General features: G+C 41.0%; 2 protein-coding genes across 3 annotated transcripts; one reads left to right on the top strand and one right to left on the bottom strand.

Annotated features, from left to right (window-relative positions):
- Positions 1-518: 518 nt before the first annotated feature.
- pan3 (poly(A) specific ribonuclease subunit PAN3) lies at positions 519-17,451 on the top strand. The gene is made up of 18 exons (XM_008306355.1): positions 519-1,168; positions 2,101-2,222; positions 2,513-2,585; positions 2,675-2,745; positions 2,912-3,056; positions 3,336-3,553; positions 3,997-4,101; positions 4,191-4,248; positions 6,106-6,267; positions 6,692-6,808; positions 7,214-7,315; positions 8,564-8,729; positions 9,007-9,094; positions 9,267-9,406; positions 10,594-10,723; positions 13,858-13,922; positions 14,003-14,141; positions 14,902-17,451. Exons 1-18 carry the CDS (start codon positions 829-831, stop codon positions 15,040-15,042), a joined length of 2,382 nt encoding a protein of 793 aa, XP_008304577.1. The 5' UTR covers positions 519-828; the 3' UTR covers positions 15,043-17,451.
- A 1,516-nt stretch (positions 17,452-18,967) lies between these two features.
- LOC103376013 (fms related receptor tyrosine kinase 1) lies at positions 18,968-21,484 on the bottom strand. Of its 2 annotated transcripts, none has more exons than XM_008306353.1 (5): positions 21,385-21,484; positions 21,164-21,264; positions 20,855-20,924; positions 20,618-20,709; positions 18,968-19,757 (listed from the first exon to the last, which is right to left on the bottom strand). In XM_008306353.1, exons 1-5 carry the CDS (start codon positions 21,478-21,480, stop codon positions 19,592-19,594), a joined length of 525 nt encoding a protein of 174 aa, XP_008304575.1. In that variant the 5' UTR covers positions 21,481-21,484; the 3' UTR covers positions 18,968-19,591. The 2 variants fall into 2 exon arrangements, with proteins under 2 accessions (XP_008304575.1, XP_008304576.1); XM_008306354.1 differs by having other exon boundaries at positions 21,164-21,261.
- Between the last annotated feature and the right edge of the window lie 359 nt (positions 21,485-21,843).

The raw sequence follows: 21,843 nt of genomic DNA, 5'->3' as shown, positions 1-21,843 counted from the left end.
TATTAAGAAAATGCAGGAATGACAGTTTCCTCCTTTGAAAATATTCCAGATATTTATATAAATGAGTGAAACCATCCAGTTTTGATGTTTTGTGCAGCAGTTTGGTCAACTCATAAAGTTTCAAATGTGCTATATAAATAAATTTGATTTGATAATAAAATATTTTTCAAAATCTACTAATAAAATACTTAGATATAAAGTTGTGGAAGCACACTAAAGCTCAATAAAAAGAGAAGTGTAATTTCTCTCTATGTTTTCAAATGTGTAGGTGTGGCTATATTTTTGAATTCAGTAAAGTTTCGATTGTCTTTGCTCAATCCTCTCTTTTTTTCAGTATTAACCAATGCAGACAGCAAATGACACTGACTAAAACCACAGATCCTGACAACTTTCAGACTTGTTCCCCTGTAGTTGCTAATAAACCGTATCTCAGTGCTGCAGGTTCAATTTGCGGCTCGCATTTGCAGCAGGTAAACTCTGCCAAGCGCTGTACCCACAATGCAAAGCCATGCTAGCTGGTGTGTAGCAGAGCAGCCTGATGCGAGCAAAAAACAACAACAGGCTACTTTGCGAAGAAGGCAGCTGCATGGAGAGCGACAACAACGACGAGCAGGATTTCACGCATGCAATGACATTTCTTTAAACCAAAATGCATCTTAGCCTTAGAATGTGAGTACTGCGGGATCTTAAGTGTTCTTCACCAGCTGAACTGATATTAATCCGTTCCTTTAAGGGGAAACTGTTTGCACGCTAGCTGGCTAGCACGCTAGCTCTCTGCGTCTCTATGTTTGAGTGTCTTCCGGCAGCAGTGGCGGCAGCGGCGGTGCCATGAACAGTGGACTCCCACCTTCAGCTGCTCCGCTCGGGGGTGCCGGGATACCCAATGTCAAGGTGAAGTTTTGCCGATACTACGCGAAAGACAAAACCTGCTTTTATGGAGACGAGTGTCAGTTCTTGCATGAGGATCCGTCCATGGCAAACCTGCCGCTGCACGGCGGCGGTGGTAGCCCCGTCCCGTTGTCCATGGCCGGCGGTGGCGGGACGCCAGCGGGGTATTCCCTCGGCGGCTCCGCGGCCACCTGCCCGGGTGGTGGGGGGACCGGTGTGTCCAAGAAGAGCGAACCACTGGGGCCTGCAGGCACGTCTCTGGAGGGGCAGCTGTTAACCAGTGAGTAACTGACTGTGACTTTACTTTTGGGCCTTTTTGAGCTTTGTTAAAATTTAGCCCGAGGATCCACTGAGGCCTCCGAACCCCAAAACAACGTGGTTTACGTTTACCTGCCAGACATGAGCCAGAGCCTCTCGTGTGCAGCTAGCATGCACTGCTGTCTTTAGCAGTTTAGTCAGTAGGTTCGTCAGGAGGTTGCAATAGTTAGACCTGCTAACAATCTCTAACATTAGCCATGCTGCTGCAGCTCACACCGAGGAGGCCTGTTGTTTTTGTATGACAGCTGTGAGTGGGCAGAAATCCGCGATCCACTAACATTAGCGGGAGTAGCTATTAGCTGGCTAGCGCTAGCTAAACTAGCATTAATTTGACGTGTTTAACTAACTTTACTACATGTAGCTTTACGTTCAGAGAGGCGATATCACTATTGTTACTGGTGACGTGACTTTTTCTCCAGTTAAATGTTGTTTTTGTGAAGTGTAGTGTTACTGTTCGTGTGTAAGTTTGGTGTTTGCTAACATTAGCATACCCCCGCTAGCAGTTCACGGAGCATTGTTTTTGCTTTTTGTTGTCGTGTTTTGTCAGCGTAAACAAACAGCAAGTAGCCAACAACCACGTGTAAGTCAAGTGTTAAAAGCTTCCAGTTCAACTTGAGTCCTCAGAAAGTGTAACTTGTCTCTACAAAGTTTGTTAGAAGACACTCCTGGTGGGTATCACCCTGTGGCAGGCTGTAGTAGTGTCTCACTCTGCAGTAGTGAACTGTTTACATGCTTTCTAATGAGCTCAGTGAATGAGCAAGGAGGGAACACTGTAGTGCTGACATTACAATACACACTTTACTTTCTGGTCTCTATATAGAATTATATTTTGGTTATATCATACTAGCTGCAGTCACTATTTTCTAAACTTAAACTGGTTTTTGTCACCCACAGTCCCAGGGATGGAGGGCGCAACCCTGAGCGATGCCAATCTTACCAACTCTTACTTCAGCAGCAGCTTCATTGGAGTCAATGGGTTTGGAAGCCCAGCAGAGTCTAAATACTCAATGATGCAGGTACAAGAGGAAGGATCCAGATATGTCCAGTTGTTGTAAACATCTAACCTCAGATAGATGGCATTAAAGTATTTCTGCTTATGATATGCTTGTAAAATAGACTGAGGTACTACTATTAGTTATTTAAATAATTTACATGTAGCTGGTTATTATGCTGTCAAGTTGCAGGATTTATTTGAAGTCACACTTTTTGTCATGGCATAAGAGTATTTGGTGATATTTTATTGATGAACATAAATGCTCAGTAGAGTGACATTTCTTGCACATCTCTCCTTGATGCTGCTCTTTAGCGGATGACTACCAGCAGCAGCTCTCCCAGTCTCCTCAACGATGGTGCCAAGAACTACAGCCACAGCACTCATGGTGAGTTGGTCTCAGAGCTCTGTGGGCCAGTAGCCGACACTCATACACTGAACTTTAAAAGCCAACTCTTTACGCTTGATCTTTCACAGATCCAGTGAACTCCCCGACATCCTCATTGTTCAGTGATTTTGGTGCTCTTAGCATTTCCCAAAGGAGAAAGGTGAGCACACAAACATTTCAAAGCAAATATTTAAAGCACTTTACATGCTTGTTAATAAGCAATAAAGTATGATAAATTAAACTTGCATCTACATCCAAATTGAGTTGTCTTTTCCATGAGCGGTAGATTTATTGTATGTCTTGCATGGTGTTGCTTGTTTCACCAGGCTCCTAACCCGGCAGCAAGTGAGTTTATCCCTAAGGGAGCTCCACGTATGGCCACCATGGCTCAGTCCACTGTCCAGGCCTTCCCCTCGCCTCTCTTCGCACATCCTGGTCTCAGCAGCTCCACAGCTGCTGCTCTGGCTCCAGGTGAGGGTTTGCTGTGGAGAAATACCACTTGAGAAATTACCTCTGTTATATATCTGCTTTGCTCCACTTTCTGCATGACTCTGTTTTATTTTCCATTTTTAGCCCTGAAATTGTTTGGTTCAGCAAGTATGGGAATTCCCTCTTGTGTATAGCACGACTACTGTGCCGCTGTGAAACAAAATCTGCAATCTTTCTATCAAACATTTTATGTAATTGCAGCCAGTGAATGCTCTGTGCCTTTTCTTATAGTAGCTCTTTTTTTTTAATCTCCAATTTTAGGCATGTCTTTGTCTGCGGGATCTTCCCCTCTCCACTCCCCAAAAATTACACCACACACCTCGCCTGCTCCTCGTCGACGCAGTCATACCCCAAACCCTGCCAACTACATGGTGCCCACCACCGCATCTGACCAGGGCACACACATAATCCAGAAAGAGACTGTAGGGGGGACCACCTACTTTTACACAGACAACACCCCAGCACCAATGGCTGGGATGGTACGTATACAAGTTGCAAACACCCCATAGGGCTTTTAAATGTCTGAAGCAAACATAGAAAGATGCAGCATTACACAGTGATGGAAAAAAATGAATGTCAACTACAGCAAAACATTTAAATCTGTTTCTTAAGACTCAATCTGGTATGGTGATCTTTTAGGAGGCAGCAGTGTTCGGTCCTTGTTTTTGCAAACTACATAATGCTTTAGTGTATGATTGCGTGCAGACCACTGCAGACATTCTGCTTTTTTAAGCTTTTGGTGGAGTACTAAAGGTTGTAATTTGGTTTCCAATGACATTGTTACATCCGCATAAGAGTTTCGTTCCATCACATTCATTTGCGTAACAGTACCAATTTCAACTTAAAAGCAGCGTACATATGATCAGACTTGGTTTTCATTTCTCCATAAATAGGAAACTGTGTTTTTCTGGTTTCATTGCAGGTGTTTCCTACCTACCATATCTACCCCCCCACTGCACCCCATGTGGCTTACATGCAGCCAAAAGCCAATGCCCCGTCCTTCTTCATGGCAGATGAGCTCCGACAGGTATTGCCCAGTTGCTCTTTTTTCACCAGTCATCCTCTTTCTCTTCCTCTCCACCGGGAATGTCTGAAATCCTTGTTCTCTTGTTTCAGGAGTTGATAAACAGACATCTAATAACCATGGCCCAAATCGACCACTCAGAGAATCCAGGTAAAGTGTCCACTGTGTTAGCACGACAAAGCATTGCTACTGATGTGATGATTTATCTGTGTGTGCAGCAGATATGTTTTTGCATCATGTTAAATACATTATATCAAACAAAAAGCATTTCGATGCTCTTGCAGGATGTAGCAGTGACACATGTGTTGCATGTACCACAAAGAAATAGGTCTATGCTGTAAATAAAAAGACTTTACCACAGTCGAGGCTGTGCAATACAGTTTGCATGTGTGTGTGAAGTTAGGGTTTGTATGCTTGGTTTTGAGGTGAATTTTCTACGTGGAAGTCATAGTCTGCCGCTGTGACCTAAAATCATGTCCCTGTACAGCCCTACAAAACACCAGTTTTCACAATTCCTAGAAAACGATCCCATAATTCCCATGCGGTTTCCTCTACATCCTTTCCTTGACTTTTCAAGATAACTAGATGACAAAGGAAAGTGAGGCAGTACTTTCAAGGGCTGCGTAAATAACCCAAACGAGCCTATGAGGAAGAAACGAAAGACGAAACGCAACTCAATGGCTTTAAATGTGAAATGAAAGAAAAAAAAGTTTAGAGACGCTATGTCGAGATGAGAGCAGGCAACGGCAGCAGCAGAGACAAACAGCTGCAGTATAGTCGCAGCCTTCAGACTATGCAGGAAGTCACAGAAACGCTTGCATCCTGTTAGATATGATTCTGATTTGATCAAATGTCGTCAGACCCATATATCAGTTTGTGCGCACTTTCCAATACTTGTATCACGGCAGTGCAGCCTATTTAAATACTACACAAACAATCTTGGATCTTTGTTGATTCTTCGGTCTCCACTTTACATGGATTTTTTTTAGTCTGTTCATATCTGTACAGATGTCATATTAAGAATCCTCACATCCCACTTCTCAGAAGTTTTCGTGTTGGTAAATACTTACATATTTGCATTATTCAAATGTTAATATCCAATAGAACTGGACTGTGATATATTGTAATAGGAATGTATTCAGCCTATGAAAAACATCACTACTGACCATATAAAACCAAAATCTCTCTAATTCAACAAAAATCTAAAGTTTCTGTAAAAACATATTGTTGAGCCACATCTAAAGCAGTGAGCTCTTAGATCAGGTGAGAGCCCAACATTTCCCATCATGCCGTGAAGCCACACAGTTTCTGCATTGCAACTGCAGAACCAAAACCTGCAGCCACGTAAATCTAGTGAGGTTAGAGTGAGAATGACGATTTGTACAGCAAGAGTTGTGTCTCTGCAGTCTGTCATTTTGTGCAAAAAAATAAATAAAATCTGCTATTGAAAATATTTCTTATTACGGGTTTGATTTTGTATGCAGCAATAGTGTCCCTTATCAGACACATGCTACGTGTTGGACTGAACTATTCGTTGTTGGTTTCACAGAAGTTGTTTTATACTTGTGCTACAATTGTGTGGCCTGCTGCAAAAATTCCAACCTCTGTAGCACCCGTACTGTGCAAAAAAGTTAACATACAGCCAGGACTGATGTTGGTGTTCACAGCTAAACAAACCAACACTGCATGTTTTATGTCACATTAAGTGGAGTATGTTGTTTGTGGGCTCTGTGGGTCTTGGTTTCGCTCACTTACTTGTTGCTAAATTTGTGGTATTAAGCCAAAGCTGTCAATAGTCAAAGTTACATTATCGTGCATGTGTGAAAACAAATCATGTGATAATACAAAATCAGACATTAGTGCTTTTTTAGTCTTGGTCAGAATTTTCACAAGTGTGATTACCTAGAGTCTAATTACAGTCTATCTTTTTTATTTTTTTTTGGTTGCGTGCCTGTGAGTAATGTGTTACTTATTTTTTTCTTGTGAAACTGCTGTTGGGTTTCATAGACGTACCATCTGAGGTGGACAGCTACCACAGCCTGTTTCCCCTCGAACCCCTCCCTCCTCCAAACCGCATGCAGAAGACCAGCAACTTTAGCTACATCACCTCCTGCTACAAGGCGGTCAACAGCAAGGACGACCTGCCTTACTGCCTGAGGAGGATACACGGTAGGAAATGTGAACGCACAAGTCTTTCAAAGAAGCAAAATACAGATGCTGCAGAATGAAAAAAGAAACGCCCTGACAAATAATGTAACCATGTATTGAGTCATTTCAAGAATATGTATAGTTTAAGATGTTGTCTTAGTGCCTCTAGTGGTGTCATCTTTCTTCAGTTACTCCTCTCTAACCAAAGTAATGCATAGTTTCATGAAATAGAAATAAAACTGACATTTATAAATCCTTAAGTTATTACTTTTAATGAACAATGCAAGGCATGTTTGTTTTCTCACTTTTCTTAGAATAAATATGAAATGCATGGGATGTAGTGCTGGTGTTATCACGTCTAAAGGTCGCACAGGATGCAGCAGCATATCTTTTAGTTTTTTAATTTCCCATATACAGATGTGTCTTTTATTTGTTATGTGGCCAGGTTTCCGCCTTGTTAACACCAAGTGCATGATGCTGGTGGACATGTGGAAGAAGATTCAGCACTCGAACTCTGTTACATTGAGGGAGGTCTTCACCACCAAGGCCTTTGGAGACCACTGTGAGTTTCTGCTACCAGTAATGTGTCCTCACTCGTGTGTGGATTTAATCAAATGCATGTGTCTCCTGCATATGATCACTTCAATACTAAAGTTTTCTGGTTACATAGTTAAAGTTTTTTGTTTTAGGCTGTTTAAAATGATTCTACATTTTTCGTCATTAACCACAACAGAATTCAGAAGAAATTCAGCTCCAGTATTATTCACATCACGGTGACATGCATTTATGCTCTAACATTAATATTCCTAACTGACATGTCATTGTCTGAGGTTACCAGGAGTAATGAAGTACCCACTTAGCTCATAAACACTCGAGTTATGCACTTCATTCTTAAATTTGATAATTTAGAGTGACAAAGAAAAGCACTTGAGGGTCTAATTTGTCCCCTCTCCCTTTTTGTCCCCAGCGTTGGTGTTCTCTTATGATTTTCATGCAGGTGCAGAAACCATGTTCAGCAGACACTTCAATGACCCAGCAGCAGATTCGTACTTTACGAAGAGGAAGTGGGGTGAGTTAGTCTTTCCTCCCTTCCTCTTCCACCCTGAAATAGACCCAGCATCACCTCAGCCGCCTCTCTGTGCCCCTCCATTTCACACATCTAGACTGTGTTTACTTGTTTGGTAATGAGGTCATACCGCCAGGTCTACTTGGATGTGCGATTTCCTGTGTATATTGCATGCGGTTGTGCACATGTTAAACACTTGATGGCTTAGACTGTGTATAAAAAACCAAACTGGCTGAACTAAAATGAAGACACCTTTCTGAGATGTTTAGAGGCCTAAAATTGAATCTTCAGGACTTCAGGAGTCTGTACATTGACCTAGTTTGACAGTTGGCATGTGCGTGTTTTTTGCGAAAGAGACGTGAGGACTTGGAGGAAACTGTGGCTGAAACTGATCCTGAGGCAGGTGCTGCTGTATAGCCTACCTACAGGAATGACAGACAGGGGAAGCAAAACCACCCAGACCTCTGTCTGTGTGTTGTCTGTAGCAAACACTGATAAGGAACATGAACATATGAATTGTATAGACACAAAGACACAAGTGTCTTGTTGATGCCAAAACCCCCCGAAGCACTGGATGATATTACCCAGAAGTATTTCTTTCTTGAATATGCTATAGGGAAACAAACTTTTTATCCAACTCTGGCGTGGTCTGTGTGACATTGTGGGTTTGTATTGTGTAGTGCACACCCTAAAACTCTGTCGCCTAGTTGACATTACACAATGTCAGTGGCTCATGTTAGTGGTAAGAGAAGATTACAAGTAAGAACATGTTTTCTGCTACCAGTAAGCTACGTTTCCTCACATTTATTTTGTTCATAGTAGAGTGGAAACTCGTGGTTGATGGGTAGAAAATTGTTCCTAATTATTTAGCAATCTTGTAATCTTTCAGGTCATTTTGCAAGTAGTAATGCAGAACATCCCTGAGGTCCAGCTGCTTATTTGTGCCGAGTTAAGTTTTATGCATTTGTAAAACGTGTAGCTCTGGCACAAAATAAGTAGTTTTTACACTGAGCTTCATTGATTTATGTTGGGTATCGTTCATTATTTTCTGACGAAGAAACCATATTGTGATTGGATTAATCGACAACATAATTAGCAGCTTAATCAATAAGGAAAACGAGGTCAGCCTGGCTTCAGCTTGTGCTGAAGATAAGATTATCAGGGAAGTCGGTGACAGTTTGAGGTTTAGTTCATAAGTGATGTCTAAACCTCAGGCTGCTTATGTGTGATAACACATGTTTCCATGTGCAGGACAACATGAACCTCCTCCACCACGGCAGCACGCAGGTCTGCTGCCAGAGTCCCTGATTTGGGCCTACATTGTCCAGCTCAGCTCGGCCCTGCGCACCATCCACACCGCTGGCCTAGCCTGTCGTGTCATGGACCCCAGCAAGATTCTCATCACTGGCAAGACCAGGTATACACAAAAAACACAACTCAGCAGATGACACCTCATCATTCAGCAGGGGTAGATTAATGCTGTTCATTACAGCCTGTCTCCTATTCCAGTTAATGTCTTTGTATGAGACAGCATGAATTTCGTTTTCAACTTCAGGTGTGCATATCACTAACTGTAAAAACCGTATTAAAAGCAGAAGAGCTTTTTCAGTCGAGGCTTCCTTTTTTCACAACCATGTGGTTGTGTCCACTAAATGACACATACTAATTATATTAATGATCTCTTATCTTTCAAGGTTACGGGTGAACTGTGTTGGGGTGTTCGATGTCTTAACGTTTGACAACAGTCAGACCAATCATCTTGCCTTGATGCCACAGTACCAGGTATTTTTGCTTTATTTATCGTGCTTCAAGTTAACTTCACATGAAAAGACTAGCCTGTTGCAGCAATAACTCCTTTGCCTCACAACCTGAGCATTTGCGGTTAAAGCTCTTTTCAAATGAAACATTATGTCATTATGTGTGTTTCTGTGATGTTTTTTTTTTTGTCCTGTAGCAAGCAGATCTAGTGTCGCTGGGCAAGGTGGTGCTGGCTTTGGCATGTAACTCCCTGGCTGGCATTCAAAGGGAGAACCTGCAAAAGGCCATGGAGCTGGTGTCTATCAACTACTCTTCAGACCTCAAGAACCTCATTCTGTAAGAGCAGGGCTGCAGCATGCATTCTGTATGTCATCAAACACCTTCTGTATGTTTACATGTTGTTGCTCGAGCACATCAGTTTTCTTGCAGTGAGCAACTTCCTTAGAATTACTTTGACCACAAGCTGCAGTCCCATGTTTGTATGACAGTCATGCTGTCCCAAAGCTGTCACAGTTTTATCTTGTGCCTTTCAGATGTCAGCTCAGGATAACGTCTGTAAAGAATAAAGGCTTTCAAACCAGTATTTGACAGGCATCTGCATAAGGTGCAGTTTAAATCTTTGAGTTAGCATTTTAGTCAAAAACTGTATGAAGTTTCAAAAGCACTGTGGTTTAGGAGACATATGATCTCAATTTTTAAACAGCTTTGGTGCCCACAGCAGGCACATATACTGTGCGTCAGTCATCTTCACTTTATAAAATGGTGTAGCTGAAACTGTTGTGGCACGTTTGCGTGTGAGACAGCAGCCCTTCCCAGTAGCCGACAAGCTGAGAAATGTGTTTGTTGTGACTTTCAGCCATTCATATGAAGAGCTGTGAAGTTAATGGCAATGACCTTGCTGTATTTACAGTACATTGACTTATCACTTGTAGATACCCGGAGAGAACTTTAGAACTGACCTTTGTGTCTTGACAAAACTGATGTATTTGCACTTGAACTTCTTCTTAAACACAGTGTGCTCATACTGCCATCCAATGTGGCTTAATGACACGTTGGCTGAGCTCACACCGGATTTTATTAGTAGTTTTGCCTGATTGGTTATTCACCTGCTCCTTCCAAAACTCCTGGAAATGGTGCAACCAGGTGTAACAAATCTAAACCAGCCAATCAGACAGTGCTGGAGTCTGGTTAGTAAGTAATATCTGCTCTTTTTTAATGAGTGGGCATATCTGCAAAAGTATGTTCCTGCTAAACTATGTTTGAATTGATTTTAATTGTCAGACGTGATATAGTCAACCTAATAATGACACTGAAATGAAAGCCATTAAAGATACGATAAAGTTTTAGCAGTGTTTTTGCATTTTCATCTATGATACATAAAAGCAGAATATGAGTAAAAAAAGGCAACTGCCCACATTAACTAGTTGATGAGGACAAAGAAGAAAATGCCTCTCTGTTGTGAAGTAAAAGTTGCCTGTGATCTGCACAACAGTAACTGAGTTTTTGTGTGTATGTATATGCAGGTATCTGCTGACTGAACAGTCTCGCCTGCGCAGTGTCAATGACATTATGCCAATGATTGGAGCGCGATTCTACACACAACTAGATGCATCGCAGATGAGGAATGATGTCATTGAAGAGGACCTGGCCAAGGTAATATGAAGGGTGCTGGAATTATATTCAGAAATGCAGCAATCTTTGTCTCATAAAGGTGCACTGACTGAACGCATATCAGGAAATGTATGATTCAGTCGTGTTTACTTCAGGCTGATATTTTGGGGCAGTGGGTCGAAGTAGGACTTTGGCTCTCCTGAACGGGAAGTTTGCGTTCACACATGTTGTATGGTTGTTGTAGGGTTTGCAGTCGGTCTTGAGTTTAGTTTCCCCATGTTGATGTGAATGTGTGATCTGATCTTATTTCTCACGTTGTTCATGCCCCAACTTCCTCTTCTGCCCTCTACTAATGCACCCAATCTCATAGTTTGTGTGGATATTTGTACCTCCAAACTTTTTTATTTTTTATTTTTACTAGATGCCAAGGCGGTCTCACTGTACATTCTGTCACCACTAATGCAAAGTTGAAAGGGAGAGATGATTGCAACTTATGTTAAGGCAACGGCAGAAGATTAGAGCAAGAAGTGCCACTCTGTTGTGATGAAATGTGTGTAGCTTTTCTGGCTGATGCTGCCTGTAATCTGCAGATATCTGCACCGGGGCAGAAAGTGTAAGCATTTTCTGTTTATCAGCCCATCTTTGCATTTTATGTCAGCTGAAAGTCTTTCCCTTTAAAAATTGCACAATATCCTTATTTGATGCAATGAAAAGCAGAATTTGTTCTAAAAATATGATCATTTTCGATAAACCTACACATGAACTACTTTTTCATTTGTAGTCAGGTTGACGTAAACTGGTGTTTGTTAATCCAGATGAACAGCACGGAATTGTCCAAGTGAAATTAATCCAGAAGTTGAGGTCGACAAAAAGCTTCAACTGTTTAAAACTTCTAAAGCACATTATATGTATGAATGAAATCCAGACGAAAGATCAAGTAAGTCTCTTCCCCCCCCCCCATCCCATTTCTTCTAAATCCGGAGTTTACATGCTGAGTTCACACCATGAGAAGGACTTACTGTAAAATGTTAAAGGTCTTCCGTTTTGGCCTCATCATTGCAACACCGCTGTTTGTCGTTCTTCTGCTTGTGGTTAAGATTATTTAAAATTTTCAGGTTTTTAAGGTACTAATTAACAGTTTGACATTGACAGAATACATGAATTTTATTATGTGGTGGAGGAGATTATGAGATGTCCTTAGCATCTGAAATAGGGAAATTAATTCATCTGTGTGACAGTTTGTGTTTCTTAACATCAATTAGACAGTTGATAGTTGGCATGAGCCAATCAGCTTGAGTTGACATCGTTTCAGTTAACTCCTGTGATTTCCTCTCTTATGACCAGAGATTGCCTCTTGGGCACATGACTGTTACCGTAATTTTCAGACTATTGAGCACACCTGAATATAAGCCGCACCCACTAACTTTAAAAAGAAAAGAAAAAATTGTACATATATAAGCTGCACTTGTCTATAAGCCGCAGGTGTCCACGTTGTACAGAAAGATTTTTTTAAACTTTAAATTAAGTACGTACTAGTAACGTACACAAATACGTATCGTAAATGCTTTTTTCCGAACAGTGCCTGTAACACGGCTAATTAAAAAAAAAAATAAAAAAATACAGTAGCCTACCAGGAAAAGTCATTGATCGCTGTCTTCATCTTCCTCCTGCACTAAACCCACTAAAGTCGTCTTCTTCAGTGTCAGAATGAAACAGCCTCAGAATTACTTCGTCACGCACTTCCTCAGTCTCTCTTTCGTTGTTGCTCTCAATGTCACTTTCGTCTCGAGGCAAATTCGTAAAAATCCATAAATTAGCCGCATCATTGTTTAAGCCGCAGCGTTCAAAGTGTGTGGACAAAAAAAAAGTAGCGGCCTAAACCGGAAATTACGGTAAATTCACTACAAGATTGCCAGATCCAACCAGCCACGTGGAGTCATGATGTGTTCTTGTGGATAATACTGTCAAATTAATTAAAAACCGTCATGAAAATGTCAGATTTCTGACCCATGTTACAACATGTAGAATTCCATTTAAGAAATGTAGCATTTTGCTGTTCATAACAAGTGCTGATCCAGATAGATTTTAGATTATTTTTCTCTTTGGAGAAAGATGTGAATGATTTGGAGGCAGAAAAGTAAATTATTAATCCTAAATACACTTTGGCAGAAACCAGCACAATCGGCTGATTGGTTTTCATTAACTGTCGTTTTGTCTAACAGTGCAGAAAGTGTTTGACAGGGTGAGACAGGCAGAGAGGAGAAAGGAGTGGCAGGAGTAAATTATATCTGCAGAGATGAAGGTGAGCTATAACCTGTTGGAATAATTTGATGAAGAAACGTAAAAAGTTTTCATCAGCAGTTTTCCCTGTCAGCATTTAAATACATTAGCTGATCCAGCTTAGGTTGCATGTTTTTTTTTTTTTTTACTTTGGGGCCTGTTTGATCAGTAATGTTAGAGTAATGCTGTCTTGTATTTCTTTGAATTCAGAAATGACACTCTGGACAAAAATAAATGTGTTTAGAAGAAAATGAAATTGACTTACAGTAAGGAGGAAGTGTCCTTTCGAACTTGCGAGAAAACAGGGTTCAACACCATCTATGGACAACAAGTCAAGTAACAGAGGTTTCAGTTTCTGACAGTGTTTCCTGCAGGGATGAGTAGCCTTTGTATTTTATAGGAGTTGATTTTTAAAGATAAAATCCTCATATATTCCACTGACTTAAATATCAGAAATGTTTTGGTATTAATCAGTTTATTTCTTTGTTTGCATATGGGTGTATTTAGCTCGAAGCCTACAGTTTTAACACACCCCATAGCCCTGTTCTCTTTATGCTACTGTAGAAGTGGAAAATCCAAATCACAGTGGGTCAAAGCAGCATTAATTGCTTGGTGTAAATGAGTATTTTTTGTTTTTAATGTCAGCAAGAAGGATTTTACAGCCTACAGCAGCACACTAATTTCTTCGCTGGGTGCTAGTTTTAAAAATCCCCTTTTCAGTTAAATGTGTATGTGTTTAGCTGGAAAGCCTGTGATTCTGCCTCACTGGCTTGTTTCCACCAGGGTGCTTCCTGTGCAACTGCTCATAAAGATAATACTACTTTCACAGTTTTGTCCATTTTTCACCAGACGAAGATATTTGGGACTTATGAATCTGCTTGTGTGCTTATTTGCAGGAGGTGCAAAACGGCCGTCTCTTCCGGCTGTTGGCCAAACTGGGCACCATCAACGAACGGCCAGAGTAAGCAGCTCTTGTATGAAGTTACCTCGCTGTGTGTAGTGTGTGGTTCTGTTACTAGTATGTGATTTCATGTAATTCAGGTTTCAGAAGGACCCGACGTGGTCAGAGACGGGCGACCGCTACCTGTTGAAGCTTTTCCGGGATCACCTGTTTCACCAGGTGACAGAAGCAGGGACGCCCTGGATTGACCTCAGCCACATTGTCTCCTGCCTCAACAAAGTCAGTGAGCTTTCTTCCTTTCTTCTGTTTTGTTTTCATATATTGAATTTGCTGCAATTGAAGGTGTCCACTATAAAGAACTTTATAATATGGATGAGTCAGTCAGTCAGTCGTGCAGTTTTTGCCCCATTTTGTGTCAATGCTTCAACTGCACTGGCTAAAAACAACAACAGATTGCAGAAGAGGGTAAAAGTAGGTCTGATTTTTGGCCTCCTTCCACTAGAGACATTTGGTATTTGGTTAGCAGCTGGTCATGTCCAGAAAGAGCGGAAATTACAAAATCTGTCAACACTTATGAATTCATTTTCGACTTCGCTCTCCAGAGCCAGCAACAACAAACAATGAAACTGTGCCTTTAACTGTAGCATTTTCCAATAAACAACACCACAGAAAACTCCAACCTACATCCCACAAGCATTATAGCAACCACCTACTTAACTTCCTGATAGATTTATCACAAACTGATGGTGTCTGTATTTTCTCACTTCTGTTGTGCTGCGTTTCACTTCATACGTCTGAAGCTGATAAGAACTGTGACTTTTTGGGCTGTATTTATATCTACATGCACAGAAACATCTATGTATAGTTTTCTCAAGTTTATAGGGTCATCTGGGTGTACACAGGGCGCTGTTTGAAAAAATGACCTCAGTTGATTATCAGAATAGCTACTTTTCTAACAAGGACTGTTTAATCTACTGATTGTTGTTAAAAAAAAAACAAAAAAAGAGTGTTCAACTGTATCTTCCTGTGTTCCTTCAAGCTGGACGCGGGCGTTCCTGAGAAGATCAGCCTGGTGTCTCGGGATGAGAAAAGTGTCCTGGTTGTGACTTACTCGGACCTGAAGCGCTGCTTTGACAGTACCTTCCAGGAGCTGCAGGCTGCTGCCTCTGGCTCTCTGTAGCGCCCTCTTTGGGCCCGGGGTGGGACTGGCCAGACCTGGAGCACACTATTGCACTACAGCGGAGGACCAGGCTCATAGAGACGACATCAGCATGGCAAAGGCAACGGGGCAGGGCTTCGTGAACCTCAGTCACATACACTGACCCTGTCCACCAGGAAGGCTTTTCTAAAGTGTATTTTTTTTAGTTTTCCTAAAACCCCGCAGCTGAAAATCGAAAAACAAAAGGAAAAAAAAAAAAAAAAAAAAAGACTAAGGACAAATATGGAAGCTGTGACGAACGAGTATGATGACATTTTTTAGATTTGGGGAACAAAACGAGAAACAAAACATGAGGTTTTGAACTTTTTTCCTGCTTTTATTGTTTATTTCTACAGTTGGGGTTTATTTTTCTGTGGAGGATGCACTAAGATTTTAATTTTTTTGTTAATTTTTGTTATTTTTATGAATATGTGTGAGTGGCCTACAGGGTGCACAGAGAGAGCTAAAGTCACACACATGGACATAAATACCAGAGCAGACTCAGAATTAAAACAAATGACAAAAAAAAAGAAATCCAGATTCTATAGACTGCATCTCTCTTCCAGTTGGAGACCACACCCCTTCATTCTGACGCACTAGGAGATGGGACACACCACTCAAGGCTTTCACGAGGACGGGATGGCACCTATTTCGTGAAATGGGCCAACCCACCTTCGCCTTGGTTGTTGGTTCCCTTTGAGTAAGGACAAACCACTTGGGTGGGAGGGGGGAGGGGGGGGTTTGTAAAACTGGAAAAAAAAAAAAAAGGATTTTTGACATTTTGGTTCAGGAGATTATGGCACATCAGCCTCACATTTGTGGCTGGGTGGGCTAGCATGGACCAGGATTTGGATTCTGGGGGGTAAAACGTGGTTTCAGTTGAGGAAGGGGTGTCTTCTCCTGATGCCGTCTACCAAGTGTTTGTTACATATTCAGCAACCGCCTTTGGTTAATGGACACTAATGTGACATCAACTGCTCAAGGGTGGGTCATTTTGGTTCTGCTGTCCAGCACTTGGGTGTAGCCCGTGGGTGGGGCTTCTGTTGAGGTGGAGCCACAGCTGCCTCTTTGTGGAATGTCCTTATTTTGTCCCCCGCCCGTCCTCTCACCCCCAACGTCCCTTATCTCTGTCTCTCTCTTACTGCCCCCTCTCTTTTTATCCTCAAACTTTACTTCCCCTCAGGGGGTCTGGGCGCCTCGACATTTGAGAAAAAGTGATGCTTTTTGTGACTTTTTTTTTTTCCAAGCTGCTTTTTCTCATTGCTCAGCTGTTGTGCAGGAATGCATGATGGAAAACGGGAGGGCAATTCTTATTTTGCCTCAGTTCTGCTCTTTATTATTCTGTGGACCAATTCCAGCAGGGGTTTAGGTAAAGGGGAAGGGACGGAGGGTGAAGGAGAATAGGAACAGGGCACCAACTGTGATTTGTTTTATTTGACTTTTTAAGATCATGAAATACAAACAACGTGCTGGAGACAAAGCGGTGGCGCTGGCTGTTGCACTCACCCGGATGGCTTGGATTTCTCTCAGGATGACGAACAGCTGGAGGGGCCCAATGATTGAATGTGTTTGGCTGTCATTGGCCACCCCCTGTCCAGTCAGATAGATGAGCTACAGTGGAGTGGGCGGGACGTCTTCAGATGGAGGTTTTAGGAAGTTAATGGAAGTGTACGGCATTGTGGAGATGGATTTCATGTTGCCCTGAAGCACAGAGTCTATTTTCAGTTGATGATTTAAGTCTTTGGTAAGAATTTCTCTTCAAATTGAATGAACTAATTTGGTTTCAGACCTACTTTACCCGTAAAAACAACAACCCAAAGCGTTGGAGCACTGTTCTTGATTCTGCTTCTTTTCCTCTTATAAGCTCCTGTTGAATGTGTACAAAACACAAGACTGTAGAACAACAGGATCACAGGTATGAACCACACTGTCAAATCAAGATGGAGGCAATAATCAAACACAGTGTCTTGGCTTCAGTCGTGAACTTTTCAAATCATCCTGGAAGTTGAAAGTCTGTTCTTGGGGGCAACAAACCTGCAGGGAGCTGGCTGTGTTAGATCATGTACTACTTCCTCTGTTTTAGTGAAACGAACCGACAAAAACATATTTGGTGAATGTGGTGCTTTAGAAAACCCTCAAAACAGACTCACACACTTTCAAACACATGCCCCCCGACTCGGCCGACACAATGTCAGTGTTCATATCACTGTATTTCCACATCATAACACAAACACTCCAGTTAATATTAGTGACGACCTTCTTCTCCACCCCCCACATCGACACACCTACAATCACCATCTTAGTATGTTTTATGCCCCTCTTGTGTTCTTGTCTCAAATTTTGCAATATTTGTGTGTACAGCAGTATTTTAATAAAGAATACCAAAACTGATACCGGTATGGGATCGTGACTGTTTTTGCAGTTGTGGAGCTTTTAATTTGTAACGGAGATATTTTACAACATTTACACACACGTTGGAGAAACATTGTCAACAAATGGGTAGGATTTTAATGTATGAGAAGTACATTCCTCTGAATATTTTTAAATTGGCAAGAATTACAAATAGCACATTGCTAGCAACAATCATTTAAATTTGTTTTTGTAATAACAGAAAATGGGTTGCAGTTCTCGCTCACTTAGTGAGACAGCGGTACAAGTCAACTGTGTTTTCTACCACTGCCTCTGACACTGGGACCCCAACATTAGTGTCATCTGAATATAAAATATGGAAAACAACATTATTGCAATCTGTATATGAATGTTAATAGCAGGTGTATATGGAGTCTGCATCAGGGGATTAGTTGGCCTTTTATAGAGCTGCAACTAATCATTTTTGACACTTAAAGCTACAGTAGGTACAAAGCAAAAAGGCAAGAAACAAAAACGACGACAAAAAAAAAAAATGAAAGTACTATCCTCCTGCAGCTCTATCTTCTTGTCCAAATCACAGACTTATGCTCACTAAATGTACAAAAACATTTAAACCAAAAGTGAACATTCATTTTCTGCTCCCCTGAGTGAAGTTTAATCCATTCAGTTCATTTTGCGATTTACAGTTGAAACCAGAAATGTACATACACTGTATAAAAAGGCATACAGCCTTTTGTTCCCCCTCACTATCTGACATTAAATCAGACTAAACTTTCCTGTTTTAGGTTATTTAGGATTATCAAAATTATTTTTATTTGCTAAAAACCAGAATAATGAGAGAGTTTTTTTTTTTTTTTTAACTACTTTCTTCAAAGACACAAGTTTACATACAGTAAGATTTTATATGCCTACAAACTATTTGGGAAAGCCCAGGTGATGATGTCATGGCATTGGAATCTTTTGATTGGTTAATTGACACTATTTGAGTTAATTGGAGGCACACCTCAAACACACTGCAAACCTGACTCAGTTACACCAGTCCAGTTAGGAGGAATGAGGCAAAAATTCCAGCAAACTATTGTGAGAAGCTTGTGGAAGGAAACCCAAGATGTTTGACCCACGTCATACAGTTTGAAGGCAACGCTACCAAATACTATGGAAAATGTATGTAAACTTCTGACTTTGAAGAAAGTAATGAAAAATTCTCTCTCATTATTCTGGCATTTAACAAATAGAAATAATTTTGGTATTCCTAACTGACCGAAAACAGGGAAAGTTTAGTCTGATTTAATGTCAGAGAGTGGAAAAAAAATGTCTTTTTATACAGTGTACGTAAACTTCTGGTTTCAACTGTATATACCTCAGGTGATCCAAGTGAAATTGGCATATTCTTTGAAAACAAAAAATGTGCTCAAACAAAAAAATTATGTGAGAGAATTAAAAGTTAAAAACCTTTGTTGATGCTTAATACATGCCAGGTTATTGGCCACATTTAGCTAAAACCAGTACAGTCTAATAATAATAATAATATTCACTGGGGAGGTACTGAATCATCTCATTTCTGAGATTTGTTTAATATTAAAACTTTCTTGAAAGTAGATTTTACTGCATTATGTATGGCTCGATGTGACTCATAAACTGGAAACTAAATGTCATTTACAATCACAAAAGGTCCAATTTAAGGCACAGGAACTATGAATAAAATAAATACAGATAGATACATTCTGTAATTCAGTGGATAATAACTTGTTTCCAGCATTTAGTAGCTGTGTCAGAGGAACGCTTATTTCCTACAGCGGTGCTCCTCTTCACAAAGCTCCAAGCACGAGGTACCAATACAATAAGCTCTAATAGTTCAGTGAATACATTCTGCATGGAATAAGTACTGTCAGGTAATACTTAGCTGCTCTTGAGGAAAGCTCTGAGATAATACTTGATAATTGTGAGGAAGCTTTGTTGTAAAAACAGCATGTGATTTTTGCATATTGAAGGAAGGCAAATAAATGGCTTTTTGACCTGCAGATCCGATAATGAGGTAGAGGATGCAAACAGCAACGTGTAAAAGCTGGATAAGCTCTGAGTGACTAAAAACAATGAGCAGGAAAATATATAAACCCTGTATGAAGTTTTTTTTTTTTTTCAGATTACATAGAAGTAAATGCTAGAGGGAGGGGTAGAGGAAGGCAGAGTTGTAGTCTGGAGGAGGGGAGCCGCCCTCGTCAGACTCCCAATCACACGGCAGGATGGAGGGCTCGTTGTCATGGAGACCCGAGATGTCATTGCACAGGAAGGGCACCTGGTTGTCTCGGCACTTAAAGTTGAAGAACCTAAACACAAAGGAGATACAGATCGAGAGTCCAGCAATGATTTATCGATAAAAGTCACTGTATGACACATTTATCAGACCTTTAATTTAAGAAATAAGTTGTATTTTTCTGCACAGAGTCAATATGTTTGTGCTGTTTCCTTCCTCTGAGACACATCACCGGCAGGCAGTGATTCCAAGCTTTGTTATATAAAAAAAAAATGTTAATAGCACCAAGACCATCCTGATGAATCTCGGTAATTGTGGTACCAACATCTCAATACAGACATTTCAGTACAGTTCCTACAAGACTGGTCCAGCATGGTGGTGGGAATGTAATCCTTTCGGGATAATTTTCAGTCAGTGATTGAGGAAATCTTGCCAAAGTAAACGGCATCATGAGAAAAAAGGAGAACATTAAGATTCTGGAGGAAAACATCAAGCAGTCTGCAGAAAAACTTGTCCCTGTGCAGCTTTGGATCCTCCAACAAGACAACGATGTGAAACAGACGGCCAAAATGATGGAGAAATGGTTAACAGAAGACAATATGAACATGAACCAGAGTCCAGACCTACATCCATCAAAACTATGTAGAGGGAACTGAAGAGTGGCCCAGAATCCCAGTGGAGATGGTTAGAAATGAGAAGAGCTGCTTGATTGCTGTGGTGGCAAATAAAGGCTATGCCACTGATTACTGAGAAAAGGTATGAGGAATGTTGGACATGGAATTTTTTGTAAAAATATATTTTTAAAAAAAACAACCCATGGAAATAGTTTTAAATGCATCATTTCTTAAATGTGTGCAATACCACATATTGTTTACAGTCTGGACCAGAAGAGATGAGTCAAACATCCAGAGGTCACAGACTGGACGTCCTCACCTGCTAAGTTTTTCGTTCATGCTGCTGCTGTTCCTCAACATGTGCTTCAGCTCCTCTGACGGTAGAACCATTCCACTGTCACTCTGCTCATCCTGCAACAGAGAGGATGAAAACATGCAGCTTATCAATGTCACTGTTGTTTTGCAGAAAAAAAAATCGTACTTGTTGGTGGCTTTGGGTTTTGTATTTCTTTCTTTTGGTGCATGTGTGCAAGGAGAAGTGAGGGTGTTTTCTTACATCAGGACCGTCCGCTTCCTCACAGGGCAATTCCTCAAAAGTTTCCAGAGTGGCCAAACCCCTCATGTAACTGGACAGAATGGGTTCAGATTCAAAACATTAGCTGGGAATTTCTCTGCTTTCTAAACCTGCTTCCTGTTGAGTCTGAGTTTTACTTTCAGTTTTCTTGTTGCATTTTTATTTTTATTTTTTTAATTTTTCAACAGCACTTCTCCACTATACCTCATTACTCATACACACATACATGACATTTTACATCAAGGCATGCTGACTTTTACATGATCTTTTTATTCTCTTGTGTTTCTTTACCTCAGGTTTGTGACCGCAAGAGGGTTTTCTTTGAAGGCCTCACAGCGACCAGTGTCTCCAGTCACAAAAGATCCCAGTGGAATATAATCCTTCCCATCCTGCTGAAGAGAAAAAACTAATTGTGGCATTTGCAACACGTTTTGTGAGACAGGTGGGGCCTTTTTGCGTAAAAACACTTTGTTAGATAAGAAAGAAAAAGCCTGAGAAGTAGAATCGCTGACCTGCTGCACCCTCGCTTGTAGCAGGTCTCCCAGCGTCTCCACCAGGTTGGTGAAGGTGGGTCGGTCTGAGGGGTTTGTCTCCCAACACGCCAGCATTGTGCTGTACCTGTACACACAAACACACATATATTGTTGAACTATCTTGGTTAGCAGGTTTGAACTCTCCAATATTATGTACTTATTGTACACTGTATCTTCTTCATGCTTTTATTAGGGTCCGAGCACTCCGGTGCAAGGACCCTATTGAAACCCTTGTGATTCTTATTAGGGTCCGAGCACCCAAACGGGTGCGAAGACCCTATTGGAACTGCTCGGATTATTACTATTATTCGTGCCAAAGACACGCGTTTTTGAGGCCCTAAACATACTCGAAAACTCACCAAAATTGCCATGTACATCAGACCTGGTGAAAAATGTTTGAATTTGGAAGAACAATACACACCTCAATAGAAAAATTGC

Source organism: Stegastes partitus, unplaced genomic scaffold, assembly GCF_000690725.1.
Source record: "Stegastes partitus isolate 25-593 unplaced genomic scaffold, Stegastes_partitus-1.0.2 Scaffold3645, whole genome shotgun sequence".
Taxonomy (NCBI): Eukaryota; Metazoa; Chordata; class Actinopteri; family Pomacentridae; genus Stegastes; species Stegastes partitus.
Note: the sequence above shows the minus strand (reverse complement) of the source record. Positions and strands in the feature narration are given on the sequence as shown.

Excerpts from the sequence above, each read along its gene's own strand:
- pan3 (XM_008306355.1), top strand. The coding sequence starts at position 829 with ATGAACAGTGGACTCCCACCTTCAGCTGCTCCGCTCGGGGGTGCCGGG. Across the intron at positions 9,095-9,266 it reads CCTTGATGCCACAGTACCAG|CAAGCAGATCTAGTGTCGCT; the intron begins GTATTTTTGCTT and ends TTTGTCCTGTAG. Across the intron at positions 13,923-14,002 it reads ACCATCAACGAACGGCCAGA|GTTTCAGAAGGACCCGACGT; the intron begins GTAAGCAGCTCT and ends CATGTAATTCAG.
- LOC103376013 (XM_008306353.1), bottom strand. The coding sequence starts at position 21,480 with ATGCTGGCGTGTTGGGAGACAAACCCCTCAGACCGACCCACCTTCACC. Across the intron at positions 21,265-21,384 it reads TACAAGCGAGGGTGCAGCAG|CAGGATGGGAAGGATTATAT; the intron begins GTCAGCGATTCT and ends TTTTCTCTTCAG. Across the intron at positions 19,758-20,617 it reads ATGAACGAAAAACTTAGCAG|GTTCTTCAACTTTAAGTGCC; the intron begins GTGAGGACGTCC and ends CTTTGTGTTTAG.